The 19,866-nt window shown below is 37.8% G+C and overlaps 1 protein-coding gene across 1 annotated transcript; it reads left to right on the top strand.

Moving 5' to 3' along the window:
- The first annotated feature begins 19 nt into the window (after positions 1-19).
- FBXO9 (F-box protein 9) lies at positions 20-19,639 on the top strand. Its single transcript, XM_010406230.3, has 13 exons — positions 20-275; positions 4,077-4,154; positions 5,152-5,310; positions 5,814-5,871; positions 8,763-8,862; positions 12,033-12,163; positions 13,369-13,483; positions 14,014-14,132; positions 14,420-14,510; positions 15,509-15,604; positions 16,315-16,408; positions 17,121-17,275; positions 18,245-19,639. Exons 1-13 carry the CDS (start codon positions 273-275, stop codon positions 18,351-18,353), a joined length of 1,308 nt encoding a protein of 435 aa, XP_010404532.2. The 5' UTR covers positions 20-272; the 3' UTR covers positions 18,354-19,639.
- The last annotated feature ends 227 nt before the right edge of the window (positions 19,640-19,866 follow it).

The following is a 19,866-nucleotide window of genomic DNA, read 5'->3' as shown; positions in this document are numbered from 1 at the left end:
GAGTCTGTGCGGTCGCGCGTCGTAGCGGCCCGCGCGGGAGGCGGCGCTCTGACCTGGCGGGTTCGCCCGGGCCGTGTCCCGCCGCTCCCGCCGCCGGCCCCGCTCGCCGGGAAGATGGCTGCCGTCCGCAGGGCCCGCAGGGACTCCCGCTGCGTGGTGCGCTTCTCCGACCGAGAACTCTGCTAAGTGCCCCCCGCGGGCAGGGAGGACACACGGACCAAGCCGGGGGCAGAGCCCCCGGGACGGGACAGCGCCGCCCGAGCGTCGGCAGCATGGTGAGCGGGCCCGGGCGGCGGGGGCTCGGCCGCCGTGCAGGGACGGCCGGGCGGGACCGGGATAAGGGGTGTGTGCGTGGGAGCGGCCCCCTGGCCGAATTGCTGACAGGCAGCCCTGCCCTGCCCGCCTGTTCGCCCCGGGGCACCCAGTGATGCTTGTGGGAAACATGCCGTGATCCCGCCCCACCGCGGCGAGACACGGCCGCCTCCCGCAGAGGATTTTGATCAGTGGGGCTGCTTGGTTGTGGAGCGATCTAGCTCTCCGTAGGAGCGCGTAACAAAATCCCTGTGTCATTACAGAGGAGCGTGCCCTTCCTTTCCCTTTCTTCCCTCGAAAATGTGGTGGCTTAAAGTCACTCAGTAATTTAAAGTGCTCCGTGGGCCAGGGACTCGAGTTATTTGAGTTGTTATTTAACATATCAGAAATACTCCTTGGTTCAGTATTGCTTTATTGACGGCGCCTCAATATGGATTCAAGTATCCATGATGAGAACTCAGTCATTCAAAGTTAAACCATTTATATCACACAGGAGCTCTTAAAATGTCTCACCACGGTTACAAAAGCTCTTATTTTTGAATACGGTGTCGCTTCTACCACATTTACAGAAAAATAGGGCGGCTTTCTCATTTTTTTATAAAACCAAGAGGAATGTTAGCTGACAGTCACTGTTTCGCTTTGCCGTGCTTGCTCCTCCCTGAGTTCTGTGTGGTTCACACGTAACACAGAGCCCTGTTCAACTGGTGACACTCATCTTTGAACTGTTTCTGATCTTGGTTTTATTTTGCTGAAACAGAGATCAGAACCATTAAAGGACGTGATGTTACAGACAGTTTAGTAAGCAGTTAATGTACTCTGAGGAAATCAGCATGCAACTATTGATTGCAAAACAAAACTCAACTGTGCAAATAAACTAGTTCTGCATTTGGCAAATGATTTCTAAAGCTTTGCAAGCAAATCAGAATCGAATCTATTCAGCTGACTTCATTTTTTACAGGTTGCAGCCTAATTCAGATGTTTACTTTTGACATGTTGCCTTTTGGTGGCTTGACAGACTACTGCTTTTCTCAGGGAAAATAATCAAGCCAATCAGTCAGTACACACTACGATGTCTTGCTTTCAATCAGGATGAAGTCACTGTTCCATGTGACAGCTGACTTGTATCAGGAGGAAGCCCAGCAGCACAAGGATGCACAGTCTAGATTTATCCACTAAGTAGCAGTCAGAGCACAGTGTTGTGAATTTTATAAACTATAAGTACAACACAGGTATTGTCAGAGTGGGGGCAAGGAGCCAATTTTTACACTTTTTAAAGTGCTTTAGGTGTGATCTCATGAGCTGTCTGCAGGTGAAGGTCCTTGCTTCACAGTACCTGTGTTTACTCATTTGTCCTAGCAAAATCGTAGGGTGTCATCAGGTCAAATAAATACTGGAAAGGTTGTTAATAGACATCAGTTTTCCAGTTCATTTCTGTGCAGTAGCAATGTGAATTAATTGCTTTACCAGTAAATTTAGAGGTGTGGCCACTTAGGCTGCTACCACTGCCAGAAGACAGACTTTTGAGAGGTATGAGAGATTGCAGATCACACATGCGTAAAATATAGGGAAGGTGATGGTAAAAGTCAAAACATCGGTTATAAGCATTTTTATGATGGTTTTTGACAGCTTTTAGACTGTGGGCCAAGTCTTCATAGTATTTTTGGTTTGAGTTGAGAGCATATTTAGGTTTTAAAGAGCATCAAATGACATTTTGGATGCAGTTGGTCCACTACCATGTCTGACTGTGACTCAGAAATGAAGAAATAGGGCAGTTGAACAGAGAGGAGGGGATGAAAATCAAGAGTTGAACATATTAGCGAAATAAAAAGTTTTTGAATGAGGTAAACTTCATCCAGCTTCCTAACCTTCTAAGTAGTTTCAACGCTTAAATCAGTTTGTTTACAGAATTCAGGAGTTAAAGGTTTTAATGGGCGTTCCTTTATGCACAAGAAGATAGTGTGTTGATTTAGTTTAGAAATTGCTAGTTTCTGCATTTTGGAGATAAAACCAGGCTTATTCTGCCCAGACTGGAGAGCTGACTGGACATAATTCAGCTGCAAACCAGAGGCCTTGCACTACACACAGACTTACGCCTTATTTCTGTCAGCCCAGTGCCATAGTAATGCACTTACAGACACCCATTTCAGAGCTAGCTCATTCCTAGGCTGGCTGTGCTTTGCCTACAAAATATTCCTGGATGCTAATAATGTGGTAGGACTGTCTCAACTCATAGGGCATTAACTCTCTGCAATTAAATTCTGGAATCAAAGCCCATGAAATTTCCAAGTTATTTCCTCCTTGCTCAGATTTAATGGTGTTTTGTAGTGTTCTGGCTCACCTGTTTCCTCGACTGGGAAATTAAAAATGTACAGAAATTAAACATGAGAATGTAGAAATAGATGCAATATCTGTTTATCTCTAGCCAACCAACCATGTCTATCAATTGTAAATGATAAATTATCTGAGACATCAGTGAAAACACTTTTACAGATGACAAGCCAGTAAATTTGTGGTTGCTGGGGAATCTGAAGACATAAGCAAACTCCATAGAGGTGCTTGTCACCAAGACAAAGAGATTAAAGGTTGCCTTCCCATCATGCTTGCTAGTATTCTGTAGTTTGATCAGAACTTCCAGATGCTGTAAAAATGGTATAATTTTTCTGAATACAAGAATGCTTTGATTTTTGCACTTTGACTGTGCAGGAGGTAGAGATTTCTTTTTGAGAGCTTGGTAGATCTCACTGACAGAATGTTGCTTGAAGTCTCTGAGCACTGTGTACAATAGAAAGGAGTGGGAAATAAAACTCTTGTATGTAGTTGTGATAATCTTAATGTCAGGTTTGCCTTCTTGTAATCTCACTTTGCATTATCTACTTGCAGAACTACAGGTGTGAATTTCAGTGCAGAATAGCAGAAAAACTGGTTTTCTTCAGCTGCAGAAAGAACCTTAAACAAGTGTCTTAGTTGAGGTTTTGGGGTTTTTTTCCCCCTTACTGGCATCTTGCTGTTGTCATTGTAGTGACTTGTCACTGATGCTCAGAATTAGTTTTCCTTTGTTTTAGTGTAGACTGTAAATCTCAGTATATTTCACAATGAGAAATAATTTGCGTATTTTTAAGTTTTCCTCTTAAACTAGCTGGCTTAACTTCCTATGTAGAGCCATGTTAAGTTTAGTCAAAGGTCTTATTTCAGATCTTATTTGTTTAACCTGTCTCACAGCTGTACTGTAAATAAAACCAGCTGTCAAGCTCTCATGCTAGTTTTTTGTTTTATTTTCCAATACATTTTTTGTTTAGTTTCACATGTATATATAAAATATCTATTGTTATTCAAAGCATTTTGTGCTCTTGCAAATATTAAACAAATCAAAACTACTGGTTATCTTTAGAAAGAGAAGATAGTGATTAAATTTTAATTTGTGGAACAAAGCACATTATTGTTTAATACTGAAGCTTTTGCTCTATGCTTTGACGTAGATACTGAGTGTATTTAGTCAGGTGTGCCATTGTATTGAAGCATGGAAGCCTTCAAGTGATACACAACTAATCTGTGTTGGATTAACCTGTCTAAAATGCAAAACCCATCTTCATTGAGTTAATAGGGAAGTACAACTGATCTCAGTAGTTCTAAAGTTAATTTTTATCATCAAAAGGGGAGTATGCTTAATTTTTTTTTTAAATGTGTGTCCATGACAGTTGTGCTTTGTGAATATGCTGTGGGGACTTATACAGACCCTATAATCACATTTGACTGCTCTTTACTAGGCAGAAGCTGAAGAAGATTGTCACACTGATTTGGTGAGAACTGATGACAGTGAAAGATCTGGTGAAGCAAATCTTCAGGTATGTCTCCCATGCTAGTGAGTTTTTACAAACATAGTACTGCTGTGATTTAAGCTGCATCACGTATCCTCATTTAGTCACCACACATTTGTTGATCTGACAAATACTTAATCTCTCTGCCCCTCCAAAAGTGAGATAAATTTTGCATTGTGTTTCAAGTGTCAAATTCAGTCTTCAGTTGTCTGTGTAGATGAAAAGAAAGTTTATGACAGATCTGGAATTTCTTTGAAGAACTGTAGGAATTGGACAGCTGTTTCTGTATGGATCAAATTCCAGTTTAAGTTGTTATTCTCTACTGGACCAGAAAGCTGATAAAAGCAGTGTAATAGAAAAGTCTGTTCTTTTACAAGACTAGATTTCTGTGTAGTTGCTCCTCAAAAGTTGTGATGATTGCAAGAGACGTGTAAAGTGTAATTCAAAGATGCTGAAAAAGAGGCATGGCGAGAATTGTAACTTGTCTTGTTTCACAGAGCATAGTCCATAATTTTTAAAAGAGAAAAGAGTAAGGTCTTATCTGTATAATATATAAATGACTGCTTTGGTTGTCAGAGAGCTTACCATGCTTGTGTACAAAAAACTAGGTTTCCTAAATTTTGATTTTAAGAGCTAATTGACTTCTTGCTTATGATAATTCTGCATAAACAAGAACAAACATGATCATGTCTGGAAACAACAGTTTCCTATGGAATCTTGGGTCATAACCATAGTACTAACAACCACTTCTTGAAACACCAGTTTTTCTTCTGAGGTGAACAGTCCAGAAAAAAGCACTTTTGTTATTGAGTGAGACTGAACAAGCACTTGTGCACTTTTTTTTTTTAATTTACCATAAAACAATTGCTGACTCTCTGTGCCTAAATTCACGGAAGCCATCTAAGACATGGAAATGTAAAGCATAGTTTTGAAATTCTTTTTTGTGTTTGTACTTTATAATGTCTCTTCAGAAGATACACTGTCTGAATATGTGATACTAGGTAAAATTACTAATGTTTTTTAGGCAGAGCTCCAGATGTTCAGAGCTCAGTGGATGTTCGAGCTTGCCCCAGGTGTGAGTTCTAGTGGGTTGGAACCTCTGCCATGCAAAGCATCATCAAGAGGACCTGGACTAAAGTCTGTTGATGCCAGGGGAAAACAGGAGATAGCAAAAGAGGAAAAGGTACAGAAAAAGATGCATAATTTTGAGGTTTTATTTGTCTGTATTACTGTTCCAGTATAACTATTCTAAAAGCTAATGCTGAATTAAATCTGGAGAAACAACAGAGGTTATTATCTTGTTGTCTCCATACTAAATGTCTTTATAATTCTACACTGATTTTTCTAGTCTTTATGTTTGCCTTGGTGTCACCTTTGTAATTGCTTTCTGAAAAACTGTAGGTAAAGGGCGAGTAGCAGGAATATAGATAGTTTGTTGACTGGAAATTTCGGTTGTCTTGTAGCACATGAGTATGTCTTATCTATTTATGGAATTATTTTGTTCATCTCTGTCATAGGGTACAGTAGGTAAGATCAAAAAATAATTCTAAGTCAAGTGATACTGCACTTATTTATATTGTAAATATCGTTATTGTATATTATCGTTATCCTTATAAATACGTTTATGTCATATTTATACGTATTTATAAGGAATTAAGTAAGTGCTCTGTGTAATTTATTGTGCAGGCAAAAGAACTTTTCCTGAAGGCAGTGGAAGAAGAACAAAATGGGGCCCTTTATGAAGGTAATATGGAAGTCTACAATGAACACCTTTATTGCAGAAAAATCTAACACCCTCTAATTTATGGGAAAATCTGCATGGTGTCAGTGAACTTAAACTACAGGCTACTAGTCATTTGAGAGCTCTGTTATTCAAAAAAGAAAACAAACATGCTATAGAAGGAACCATCGTATCACAGTTCTAAGGTTGAGGTAAAGCTAAAAGTGATATCAAGGAAGGAATTTCTAGCTTTCAGGGAAAATAACAGTATCTTGAAATACTGCAATTTAATGGAGCACTAGATTGCTTCTTCATATAGAATGCTTCTTTACGTTACTTCTGTAACATGAAATTAGCATAATAATTAATCAAGGAAATGTACTGTATTTCCTGTGCTCACAGTTCTTCATTGTTCCACTGAGAATAAAACTGCTTAATCCGTGGAATGCTTTGTTGTTTGGTTGTGGGTTTCTTTGGTTGGTGCTTTTTTTTTTTTTTTTTTTTTTTTAAGGTGCTGTTTGGGTTTGGTGGTTTTTGTTTGTTTTTTTAATTAACACATCCAGCTAAATTAGCTTTTTCAAGAATTCCTGAAGTGAATGTTTAAGTCTGGTAGTCTTTGAGGTTTGTCATAAATGTTTAAGGTGCCTAGCTTGCTTACCTGCACTCTTGCTATCAGCACTAGTAAAAATGGAAATTCAAGTTTTCTTTCTCATATTTAGTTTTTAGAATCTAGAGAGTAAAAAGTCTGTCCTGACTTCCAAGTCCTGTAGGTCAGTAGTGGAGATATCAATTTTCTATTTCTTACATGCGAGAAAGAAAGCGAAGCAGAACGTATGTGCCATCCTGCTCATCCACCAGAGGGTTTGACCACTGTGTTTAAAGTGCAGCTGCAAAATAAGTTAAGATATAAAAATCTGAGAGAACTCTGGAAGCTCCTGAACTCAGCCACCTGCTGAATACAAAACTTCTACTCCACCATGGGAATTTTCCTTCCTTTTCAGGATTTCTGGTTGTTATTTCATATTTCATATTAACTGAGAGAAATATGAGTCCCCTGTAGTTAATAAAATTAGTTGTCTCAGTTTCTAATTTGTTACATGTTTTTACAGGGCAAAACTACTTTAGGCTAAGATATGGTGGGTGTTTGGTATAGGATTAAATGCACAATAAAAAGTATGTCAGAACTAAAAATCTGGTAACATATTTAGGAAATCATGTAGTAGATTGTGAAGGTTCTTTCTGAGTAAATTAAAAAAAAAAAAGGTGAGGAAAGCAGTCTATTTAACCATTGTGTATATAAAATGAAAGCTGTTGCTTCATCTGCTTCAGTGCACTCCGTGTATGTTAAACATAGCAGCAGAGAAATAGTAATATCTAACAGAGTTCCATTCACAAAAGTGTTTCAGACATCTGGATTGCATGAATATAAATTCATCTTTCTCAATTGAATTTGATTTGAGACTTAGAGAACTAAACTGTACTGTTTCTGCACATAGATCTATGTGAGACCTTAGAGGCACAGTCCTATGCCAGACACAGATACAGTACTGAGCGCATGTTGGGACATCTGTTTTCAGACCAGGCTTTTATTTGCTGACCTGGCCCAGGTCACCAGAATCCAAACCTGCTTCTGAAATCTGCTGATACCTGATGTTTGTGAGACAGTTATGTGCTGCAGCTTGTTCTTGCTTAAGTACAGTAAAGGCCTTGTCTGCAATATTAAGTGCTAACGTTGAGACTGATCTGTGTCTGCTGGTATTTCTCATCCTCAGCAGCCAGTGATACTATTTATCAGTCACTGGCCCTGACATGAACTCAAGGAAATAGGAACACTTACTAGCCTCAAACTCTGGTTTCTCAGACTCACTAGACAAATTCTGAGCTCCACACTTATTGATGATTTATTTGAGTTTGGGTTTTAAGAGTCCAAGCTTGAAGAAGAATTGCCGTCTGATCTTGGTGTCATGATGCGGGAATACAAAGAAACATATACATGCATACATGATTTTAATACTGGTATTAAAATAGATTTAGTGTACATACAATCAATTCATTTAAATTAAGAAGGATTCACAGAGCTGACTCAGAAGAAAGATATTCTGCAGCTTAAATAACAGTTTGTTGCCACAGTGATGTTCCTGAACCCCTTTCTCTACTCAGTGTTTGTAGGATCTTTGTAGTGCAAGAGGCAGAAGTATTTTCTCTGTGTGTGAGAAAAGCGTGCAAAACCCAATCTGTCAGGTTTTCCTTCACATCCCATAGTTTTGTGACAAGGCTGCTTTCCTCACCTTCAGTGTGTTGAGTGGCTTGCTTCTGTGCCTTCTTTAGATCCCAGGGGTTTCCATAGAGAAATTGATATGTTGCATCTATTGTTGAAATTTTAAAGTTGCAACAATATTTTATTCATCATTCTCACCTTTGTAGTGTTGTATATATCTGAATGCCTGTCTGTGCTATACCAGGGACTTAAGCTACCTGCATAATTTTTCTCTTTCATTTAACTTATAGCTAGTTATGGATCTTCTGTCTAAAATCTTTACAGCTTGTTGAGAAATCCGTGGAAGTGCTGGGTAACAAGCAACATCAGGACTTGTAATGTTTTAATGTAAAATCTTCTAGTCCATAATTGAATTTGTGGTAAATAACATAAATCTGTAAAAGCTGAAACACATCTGAGATAACTCTTTATTCTGAAAAAGTGTATGAGGTTTTAGTTTTGAAAATAGGTACTTAATGTTCCTCTCTTCTGTATTGAATTTAAACCTAACAGTTTAGACTAAATAAGCTTTCTTAGGCAAAGGCATTTTCCACCTTTTTAGTGCTTTTAGCTGAAACCATGTCTCTGAAAATAGTCTTTGCTTTGATAAGCTAGTATGGGTATCAGATATGTTTGAACATCAAACCTTTATTTTCAGCCATCAAGTTTTATCGTCTAGCCATGCAGCTTGTACCTGACATAGAGTTTAAGATCACCTATACACGGTCCCCAGATGGCGATGGAGTTGGAAAGAGGTGGTAAGTATGAAATTTTACTGATTAAGTAGGATTAGTAGCATAGGAGTACCGAAACATGGCATTTTGTTTCTGAAGGATATCAATACTCTGTAACATGCAGTTTTAAGTCTCTTAGTATGTGGAAAACTTACCTAATCTCAGTTAGTAGACTGCTTCACAGAACATTTACAGATGTATTAGTCCAAGGAGGACTTGACTTTAGTTTTTGAAGATGATAACAGGCTTGTTTGGAGGTAGCTGATTTCAGGGGGAAGGATTACAAATAGTTACGTTGTTACTTAATTAAGAAAAAAAAAGCATCAGTCACTTTGTTTTGTTTTTTGGTCATCTACAAAGTTGTAGATGGCAAAAAGAGTAATTAGTCAAAGCTTCATAGTACAAAATAAGCATCTTACTTAAACGATGGAATAATCTGTTCTTGTGCTAACACAGCCAAATGAGAGCATTTTCAGTAGAGCAATACATTTAGAAGCTCAAAGATTGCAATCTGAGTAGTCTAGTCTGTCATCATTACAGGCATCAGAATACCCCTAGCCTTAGTACAGCAGATGTGTGTGTAGTGGCTTATGGTTGGTGTAACATGAGCCCCAGACATCTGTTTAAGGAGGGCCAAAACTTCTGTTACAGCCCTTGCAGCCAAACGTAGACAAGCTTATGAAACAGCTTCCCAATTACTTGCTTACTCATAGCAGCCATTGGTGCTGCTGATAGCTGCATCAAGAAATCAAGAGTTTTAAAATGGAGACTGAAAGAGGAAAGCACAATCATGTCCCTGTGGTATTACTAGCTCAGTCTTGTTGCCCCAGAACAGTACAGCTCCAATGCAGCAGTTGACTTAATATAAAACAGTGCAAGATGAGCTAAGTGCTTTACTTACATCCATTATTTTAATTTCTGAATGTGTTGCTGGCATGAAATCTTTGCTGTGCATTTGTGCACTAGGAAAACTACTGGATCATGCACTATGGTCATGTAAAAATCTTGGTTTTCGTAGGATTATTTTCTTTCTTTATCATCACTTTCTCTACTCCATTAAGACTCTCTGACGTGAAGTTCGGTGGAAGTGGTCCTTCTGGAGGGTAGGAAGGCACTGCAGAGAGATCTGGACGTGCTGGATCAATGGGCCAAGGCCAACAGTGTGAGCTTCAACAAGGCCAAGTGCTGGGTCCTGCACTTGGGTCACAGCAACCCCACACAGAGCTACAGGCTGGGGGCAGAGTGGCTGGAAATCTGCATGTTGCAAAATGACCCTGGGATCCTGGTTGATAGTTGTCTGAACATGAGCCAGTGTGTGCCCAGGTGGCCAAGAAGGCCTATGTCATCCTGGCCTGTATCTGCAGTAGTGTGGCCAGCAGGACCAGGGTAGTGATTGTCCCTCTGTACTCAGCACTGGTGAGGCCACACCTCGAGTGTTGTGTCCAGGTCTGGGCCCCTCACTACAAGAAAGATATTGAGGGGCTGGAGTGCGTCCAGGGAAGAGCAATGGGGCTGGTGAAGGGTCTGGAGCACAGATCTTACAAGGAGCAGCTGAGGGAGCTGGGGGTGTTAAGCCTGGAGAAAAGGAGGCTCAGGGGAGATCTTGCTGTTCTCTACAACCACCTGAAAGGAGGTTGTATTGAGGTAGGGGTTGCTGTCTTCTCCCAAATGACAAGCACAGGACAAGAAGAAATGACCTCAGGGTGTGCTTTAGGGTGGATGTTAGGACAAATGTCTTCGAAGAAAGGGTTGTCAAGCACTTTGAACAGGCTGCCCAGAGAAGAGGTTGAGTCACCGTGCCTGGAGGTATTTAAAAGATGCGTACATGTGGCACTTAGGGACATGGTTAGTGGTGGACTTGGCAGTGCTGGGTTAATGGTTGGGCTTGATGATCTTAGAGGTCTTTTCCAACCTAAATGATTCTACAAATCTGTGGATTTTTATTTAGTTTTCTAAGTGTTGCTGTACTGTTCCCGGCACTATGTGGCAGTGATGGAAAAACAACCAGTAGTCTCAATTGGTTAAAAGCAGTATTTGTAGAGATACATTGTTTTGAGAGATTTTAGTTGTGGTGTTTGTGCTTTCTGAATTACTGTTGAAGGTTTTTCATACAGTCTTAATGAGAAAAAACAAATTACACAATCAAATTTGAAAAAACAGTTTACAATGTGGCCTGTAGATACTGGGACCAACCATCGTACTCATCAAAATAAAGGAAGATATGTTCAGTGCAACATTTTACTGTAGTATTAGTTATGGCAGGCCCAAACATAATCGTCTTCTCTATGATACTTCAAAACCCATTGGTAGGTCTACTAGTTGCTTGCTTATATTCTCAGCTCATTCTATTAGCTTGTTTAAAGTAGAATTGAATAGTATTAAAAAGTGACTGGAAGATTTCTTAATTGGCTTGTATACCAAGTCAGGGGAAAAAAGGTGTTTTGTGGTGCGCTTAAGGGGTTTTATGTAGTTTCTGGTTATTTGGGGCAAGCAAGCAGGCAGCTATTAAAAGATCTTATTATGACATACAACTTAAATTTAGACATATTTTTTCAGTGTGGTAATGTTCTTTTATCACTTAGTAATCCTTCAAGTTTACTGATGAGTAGCAAGCTTATTGTTTTCATTCTTCTATCTTGTTCTGGCTCCTGAAATTTTTATTTCTGCCTATTTACAGAATATGTACAAAAATAGTTTTCCTTCATTGTTGTTGAATAAACCCACCAAGGATCACTCTTTAGTGAATAACACAAGAGTGAAAAATAATCCTTAATTGTTTCCAATATCTTACATTATATGAGAAGGATTACAAAATACAAGTTTTCATTAACGGCACTTTATTTCCTGCATATGCCATATTTTAGACAAAGTGCAAGATGAGATTTTTCTTTTCATAGGGTCAAGAAATTCTTCAGTGACTTCACTAAAAAACTCTCAAATACAAAAAAAAAACTGGGATGGGAATTTAATGAAAAAAACCCAGTTGTTACTGTCAGAGGCATTCCAGCAACATCTAAATGAACTTGATCATATTTCAGTAGTTGCTTTATTGTATGATGAAATGAGATTGCTTTAAAAACACACAGGAAACAACTCTATTGAATGAGAGTAAGGCAGTGGATTGATGCCAAGATGAGGACATCTGTTGGTATGTTCTGTCCAATATTACAGTGTTGGCATTGCCCCTTTTCTAGTGTTGAGGATAACAAAGAGGATGACAAAATGGCAGATCTCCTGACGGATTTCCAACAGCAGTTAACTCTTCAGGAATCTTCAGTCAAACTTTGTCAGCCTGAAGTTGATGTCAGCCAGACCCATATCTCAGGTATGAGTTATGATACACTGTAAGAGTTGAGAGGCAGAATTTATATAGACGTTTCACTTGATGAAAACATTTGTCTCCTTATTTCAAAAGCCACCTTTGAAGAAGTGCATACATGATCTCTTTATTTACTGGTATAGTTAGATACAAAGAACAAAAAATGATCAACTAGGTAAACAAATCTTGTTCTCATACAAGATCTTGTCTTTATCACACAAGCTGTTTCCGTGTAGTATTTCTGAGTAGAATTTTCAGGATCAGAGGCATACTTAAAAGTAGCAACTTCTAGGAATGACTTGCTGAAGTAAGTGTATTCCAGTTTTCCTTCCAGTTCTTTTGTTTTGGTTGCAAATACGTATTACAGTTTTTAACTGTGAGTAAGAGACAATTGTTCTGTGAATGGTATGCATCTTCACATGTCTTGATTTTATCTGATTCTGTATGAGATTTTTGCAACAAGTGTGTTTTCAGGTTTAGAAAGACTATATAACAAAGCTAGAAAGTCTTTTGAAGGTTAATGACTTCCAGTGCTTCAGTTCTGGGACAGTTATCCCGAGACTTCCTTATGAGATCTAAATTGTAGAGAGTGTATATGAGCTATGACCTTTCTTAAAAACAGATACTTTTGTTCTGCATCCTAAATTATCAGTTGCATTTTGAAATCTTGGCCTGATCTCCTTTTTTCTGGTCAAGGAAAGAAAATGAAGTAAGTGAAGCAAATCAAAACATAAAGAAAATAGGGTTTAAAAAATTATTTTATTTTAATAACTGGTGCATTGTACACTTGGGAAAATGTATTTTCTTTTTTTGCCAATAAAGACAAGATGTTGCAGACAGTACTCTAAAATGATCTCAGGAGATGTGTCCTTTGAGAAGCAATGTTGGTCTCTAGATTTATATTCTGCTTTCCAGCCAGTCCTGTGTTAGAGTATCTTTTTTACCGACTTTCTTATAGCAGAATGAAAACTTTCAAAAAATCACAATGTCTGCTTCAGAAGTTAGTAGGCTGAAAAGGATTCTTTATGGATATCACATCTAATCTATAGTGACCTTTTAAGTTAAAGATAATTTTTTTTTTGTTCTCTGGCATTGGGCTACAGTGTGAAAAGTAGGATTTTTTAATGGATAGTCAAAAGCCGAACATGGAATTATAAATAACCTGTTGATTTACGGGTTGCATCTAACAAGGATTTCTTTTCTCTTTTAAGCATTACCTATGGAAGTACTAATGTACATTTTCCGATGGGTGGTTTCAAGTGACTTGGATCTAAGATCATTGGAGCAATTATCCCTTGTTTGTCGAGGATTTTACATTTGTGCCAGGTATTGTAGATAATTTATCCAGAGTGAAGCTTCTCTTTGCACTGAGTATCTCCTGCTTTTCCTTCCCATGGACATTTTCATGTTAAGCTCCTCACAGTGCTAATCAGTTTTTGAATAGACTATTAAATTGTATGTGAGATAGATGACTTTACTGTAATAAAAAATCTAGCAGAAACTATTACTTGCTCTTCCCTGTTTGCAAATTAGTTTCAGGTCTCCAAAATAGGGTCTGTTATGTTGTCATGCTCATACAGCCACATAGAGAAGTGCCGGTGTGCTGCAGTGTTGTGGTTCTGTACTAGGATGAAAATGACACTCTGTTCTTAAATTTCACTGGAAGAGGAAAAAGCTTTCAAACACTCCAAGATTAAGTAAATTAGTCAAAGGTTTTAAATTATGAGCTATTTCTGTTTGAGAAAGGTTCTTTTAGTTGCATCCAAACTAAGTAAGGGAGTGTTACTTTGATATATAAAAGCTAAACAGGGTTTGTAGGGAAGTTATGGGGTTTGCTTTTCTCTCATTTTCACTAGAGATCCTGAAATCTGGCATCAAGTCTGTTTGAAAATATGGGGCAGGAGCTGCAATAAACTTGTTCCATATGCGTCTTGGAGGGACATGTTTTTGGAAAGGCCTCGCGTTCGATTTGATGGTAAGCAGTACTTCTGGAAATAGTTGTAACTATGTATGTAGCCATGACAGAAACAGTCAGGTGGGTTTGATGTTTATGACGTTGTTGTTGTTAGACCTAATCTGAATTTGTCCATGCATTTGAATTTGTAGAATATCTGCAAAGGGAAGGGAAAGGTGTAAGGGTTGAAAATAAAAACTTCCATGTATTTAAGTAACAAAAGCTTATCAAAAGTTTTAGATTATTGGTTTTCCATCATAAATATTTTATGTTCTTAATTTTTGTTCATATATCTTCCTTTTCTGTAGGTGTATATGTCAGCAAGACAAAATACATACGTCAAGGAGAACAGTCTCTTGATGGTTTCTATAGAGCATGGCACCAAGTGGAATATTACAGGTAGAGCTGTAGTACAATGAGTGAGTGAAATGTTTCTCTCTCTTTAGTTCTTTAAATCCACCTCTGGCTATCACAGACAATAATCATTCTGTAAAACTGAATGGGACTGCTACAGTGTGTAAAGCAATGTGTATTTTTTGAGAATAGGTTTTAGAAATAGGATTTATTATGATAATTAGAAATGAGCTTAGAAACATGTTTCATTCTCACTTAAACCATGTAATGTGGCTAAAGCTTGAACACGTATAACAGTTAATACTCATCTGCAGATTTCTTTCTCTAAGCAACTTTTGCTTTACATTTCTGATAGAACACATGACAGAATTCAGCAAAGAAAATACATGTGATTGTTCAAGATTAGTCGTTTAGCTTATGTGTAATCTGTTGTAAAACTCAAGAGGCTGGGCTTTCTCAACTTGATGTAAATGCCTTGCCATTTGTTTCCTCAGCCTGTTTTTCTGCTGTTGTTCGTCTTGCCGTTGCCAGCATTTATTGTTTCATTCTGCTGTCCCTTCTGAGGCTGGAAGCTGTTCATAGAAACCATTGAACCTGATGGCTATTGCTGTAGTCTCAAACATCTGCACAGTATTTCAGTCCTGTAAAAATCAGTTGGATTCCAGAACCTGAAAAAGTCCATATGACATTGCTAATTCTGTACTGATACTGTAACAGATTTTGTTGCATTGGTCTCAGTGGATGCTAGGAATGGAGAAACTTGAGGTCAGTTTTGATCCCAGGGTAGGCACCTTGCTTTGGTAGAGGTGACAAAACTTTGTAACTCTTCATAACTTCCTCTTTCAATATTCATCACTCTCTTTTGATTTCTGATCTCTTTTTTTTCTGTTATGTATGAAGAAATGTGTTTTCAAATGCTATTACTAATTAAATCCTAAATCCTTCTGGGTGACATCCTGTGATTTTAAAAGCAAACAAACAGAAAAAAAGACAGGAAAAGGATGTATTTTCTAGGTTTGCATTGTGTAATTATGTTTTTGCAGGTATTTGAGATTCTTTCCAGATGGTCAAGTTATGATGCTAACAACTCCTGAAGATCCTCAATCTATAGTTCCCCGCTTGCGGACGAAAAACACAAGGTTATTGAAATAAAGAATTTGGCTCTACCGTTTTCATTTTGCTTTTACCTAGCAATTTCTATTTACTTTTGTCTCAGATTCTATATCCTGGCTTAGGAAAACAATGTTATTTATATTGTGTTATAGATGTTTATAATTCTCTCCTAAGAACTACAAAAAATTTTGATGTTTATGCAAAGATATCTTTCCTTTTAGGGTCCTGATATTGTAATTAGATTTAATTTGTGGGTTATGTGATTTGAAATTTTTAAGGCACGTAGATAGAACAGTCCTTTTAAAGATACTATTTGGTTACTGACTGCCTTCTCATACTTCCTTAACTGAAGGAAAATAAAGATTTCATTGGGTTATGTCGAAATTATTACTTCTTGATGTTTGCACATAAAAACATAGAAAACAATTTGCAACTTCAAAACAGGTTTGAGCTGTTCACCAGAAATCTGTAAATATTAAGCAGTAGGCTAGGTAGAACCAATTAACCTACCTTTACTGTCCTGTTTGGGAAAATTAGAAGCAACTTCCCAAAATGTTTTCATCATTTAATATCATTGATGAGCCTTTACTGAATGGAAATAAGAAATAGTTTATATAATTATGCTATGTAGTCAGTCTTTGTTTCATTGCTGATATTTGTCTTACAAGAACATCATGCTTTTGAGACACGGAATATTTTTATGTCCTTGATAGTATCCTTCTTTTTAACCTTGCAGAACAGATGCAATCTTGCTTGGCCATTATCGCCTTTCCCAGGAAAAAGACAATCAAACCAAAGTATTTGCTGTAATAATGAAGAAGAAGGAAGAGGTAGGTAGAAAAATAGAATAGAGGAGAAATGGATTAAGGAGGGTGCTCCTAACAAGATTTTACTCAGACTGAATGTTTTAAGGGACCCAAAGATTTGCATTACACCAAAGGATTAAAAAATTAATTTAATTTTTAAAATTGTTTAAAAATAAAATATAAATAAATAACCTCAGTGATGTCTCTTACATTTGTCCCCAGATCTGTAATAAATTTTCAAGGCAAATAAATATCTGGTTCACATTTAAACAGTTGTTCTCCCCCTTAGGCTTTATTTCCAGGTGTGGTGCTATTAGGTGTCACCATTGTTAACACAAAAGAAGGATGAATAGGTCCTTTTCTAAGATCAGATTTGACTGTGTGCAGTTATGTTTAGTAAAACTAAATAAGCAGTATTTGTTAATTGAACTATGAATGATTTGATTAACTTACTTACACATTCTTCTGATTACCAAAGTGCTAGTCAAGAGAAACCTGTGAAGAGTAAGAAGTGTTACAGTGAGTATGCACAGTTGGGTGGTGTCCTCCATGCTTATTTTGCTTTCTCTGAAAACTTCTTCCATCATTAACATACACATTTATGTATTTTGAAGGAACAGTAGTACTTGTTTTTAAGTATCAAGAGTTTTACCAGTCTGGTCTCACAATTACTCAGGATAAATAGTTGCACAATGTGTTCTTTGTAGGTCATGAAACTTCTTATTTCTCTGTACAGAAACCAGTTGATTACCACAAATACAGGTATTTCCGCCGAGTTCCTGCTCAAGAAACAGATCACAGTTTCCATGTAGGACTACAGTTGTGCTCCAGTGGGCGCCAGAGGTTCAACAAACTTGTGTGGATACATCATTCTTGTCACATCACTTGCAGGTAAGTGAATGGAGAACAGGAGCTAAGAAGGATACTAAACTGTAGAATTAAAAGTGATGTTAATTTGTCCAGTACTAAGCACAAAAAATGTAAAGAGTCTGAGACTTAGGTGGCTTTAACAAAATATCTTAATTTGAACTTTTACGTAAAGAAATCCCAAGATTTTAGTAACCTGTTCTAATGATAATAGGAGGTTTCCTAAGTAGTATAAGTGCAGTATTTCAGCTTTTTAAAGGATTTATTCAGAGTGTTTGATTTTGGAACTGAATCAGGGTTGAATGACTTAATGTGGTGTTAGTGAGGGAAAGTGTATATTCATTAAGATATATAATTCAGCAGTGCAGAAATATGGGCATGTGGCAAGCTGTTCTGATCACTAACCAGGCAGGAGCCATGACCACTGTTCTTGCACCTGACCCTCCAAATTATTGGCAAGTTGGCTTTCCAAATGTTTGATGTTGGCAGTTAGGGTAGATTTAGGCCTTGTCTTCCAGTGTTCTTAATCTTTATATTCAGTGTTTTTACAGGAACATAGCTCAGCTGTTGAGCTGTGAGAATATACAGGAAATATAAAATACAGGAAATAAACTACTGATGGTTGGGAGTATAGGTAACTTCCATAAACAGAAAAATCAGTTTTGTAAAAGCTAATGTTGTCATACCTAATTTATGAGGAAGTGTGCATATTGCAGACATTCTTTTCATTCATGAAGTTTCTGTACTACTCACGTCTTAGAGTTCATAATAAGAGTGGAAAGGGAAAGTGGTTTCTTAGATATGAAAGTAGAAATGAATTCTGTATAGTGTGATTCAGCCAGTACTCAAATGCTTTCAGAACAAGGCATTACAAAAGACACTTTATTCCAACTGTAGTTTGATGCACACACTGTACCATGGAACATGATTGCATTACTGAGGGACTCAAACAGCAACTTATGTCTGATTTAACTTTTACAATGCTCTTTGCAGATCGACTGGTGAGACAGCTGTTACTACTTTTGACATTGACAAAATGTACACCCCTTTGTTCTTTGCACGAGTGAAGAGTTTTACTGCATATTCAGAAAAGCCACTCTAAGAAACTCCTCCTCTCACAACTTTTGCATGAGTAAAAGGTTGTAGCTAATAAGCACTTAAGTTATAAATGTGTATATATTTGGAGCATTTTAAAATTCCGGGAATTTTTTTGAAGGCGGTATGTTCTATTTGATTGTGAATGGCTGGGATTTTGTTTTGAGATCAAGCTTATGAGTGTTAAACACCTTTTATTTGTGATAAGAATTTGATAACAAAGTTTTGTTTTGTTGTGTTGGGGTTTTTTAAAAACTATTTTTAAATTAGTCTGGTTAAAATGTGAATCTTCATCTGCCTAGACACTGATTTGTTCAAAAGGAATCAATAGGAAAATCTCATTGTCCATGGGACAGTGTGTATGGTCTCTGGTGAAGACTTGAAATATGAAAGGGAGAAAGTTGTCATCTGTTAAACTGTGTGACTTCAAAGAACTTCAAATAAATGTTTTCTTTAAATTAAACTTAATTTTGTTTGCCTTTAAGATATGGCATTTTGTCAACATCAACCTTAAGGAAAAACAATCAAGGGCAAGCAAGCACGAAGTTTAAAGTTTGACTGCAGAGGTACATCCCCACCAATGCAGTGGTGTCAGTTGCTCCTCAATGTAATTTGATCTTGGTAGAAGTTCAGTGGAGCCTGCCTGCCTTCTCCATGGGATGTGCGTGGAAGGGAGAGGGATATGGGCAATGAGTTGTTCCCGTGTACTGTAGGATGAGTTTGCAGGTCCGTGTCCCTGCTTGGAGAGTGTCACAGTGCAGGGGTGAAATGCTGGTGTGTACTGCTCGTGCACTGGCCTGGTGTGAATGCACAGGTAAGCAGGGCTCACTTGGACACTATTGTAACGTGCTACAACCCTTCATCTAACCTTGCCACACATGCTGTAAACCCTTTGAGCATTTGTTTTACTAAGTTAAATTTGGAGGCTGCTGTAGATATTCAGGTGCTGTGTACTGCTAATCATGAAGTGTACCTTGAGGTCTGGTGCAGGTACTGTACGCTGCTTCTCCTGCATATATCGCTTGGGGGTGTAGTGCAGACATTGTAATGCTGCTTATTATGTGTGTATCTTGGATCCTGGAAGAACTGAAGCTTTTTAGTGTAGTTTTTTTTAAGCCATTTTGCATAATTTACCTTTGATCATCTTGTTTCAAAATACTGATCTGGACTGGAGGACTAAAATGTGAAAGCTGTGGAAAGAACTATACTTGTTCTATAATTTATAAACTGTATCATTGCAAGGAGCTACATGATTAAAAAATACATCAATAAATCATGATTTTGAACGTGCAATCCCTTGCAATTTCTTATTTTCCCAAGAAATCTGTATTTTCATAGAGTTAATGGTATTAATTATGAGCTACTGTGCATAAACTACATGCCAGACAAGATTGACAGGTAGAATTAACCTCTTAACGACTTTTTATTACACTCCTTACAGGTTAGCTGAGAAAAGTAGAGCAGTTTTCAGGTACATGATTTCTCAATAAGGATGTGTACATCTGAAAGTTCATGTTTCT

Source organism: Corvus cornix, chromosome 3 (genome assembly GCF_000738735.6).
Source record: "Corvus cornix cornix isolate S_Up_H32 chromosome 3, ASM73873v5, whole genome shotgun sequence".
Lineage (NCBI taxonomy): Eukaryota > Metazoa > Chordata > Aves > Passeriformes > Corvidae > Corvus > Corvus cornix.
The sequence above is the reverse complement of the archived record's forward strand: the minus strand, read 5'-3'. Positions and strand labels throughout refer to the sequence as shown.

Excerpts from the sequence above, each read along its gene's own strand:
- FBXO9 (XM_010406230.3), top strand. Across the intron at positions 5,872-8,762 it reads AAATGGGGCCCTTTATGAAG|CCATCAAGTTTTATCGTCTA; the intron begins GTAATATGGAAG and ends CTTTATTTTCAG. Across the intron at positions 14,511-15,508 it reads CACCAAGTGGAATATTACAG|GTATTTGAGATTCTTTCCAG; the intron begins GTAGAGCTGTAG and ends ATGTTTTTGCAG.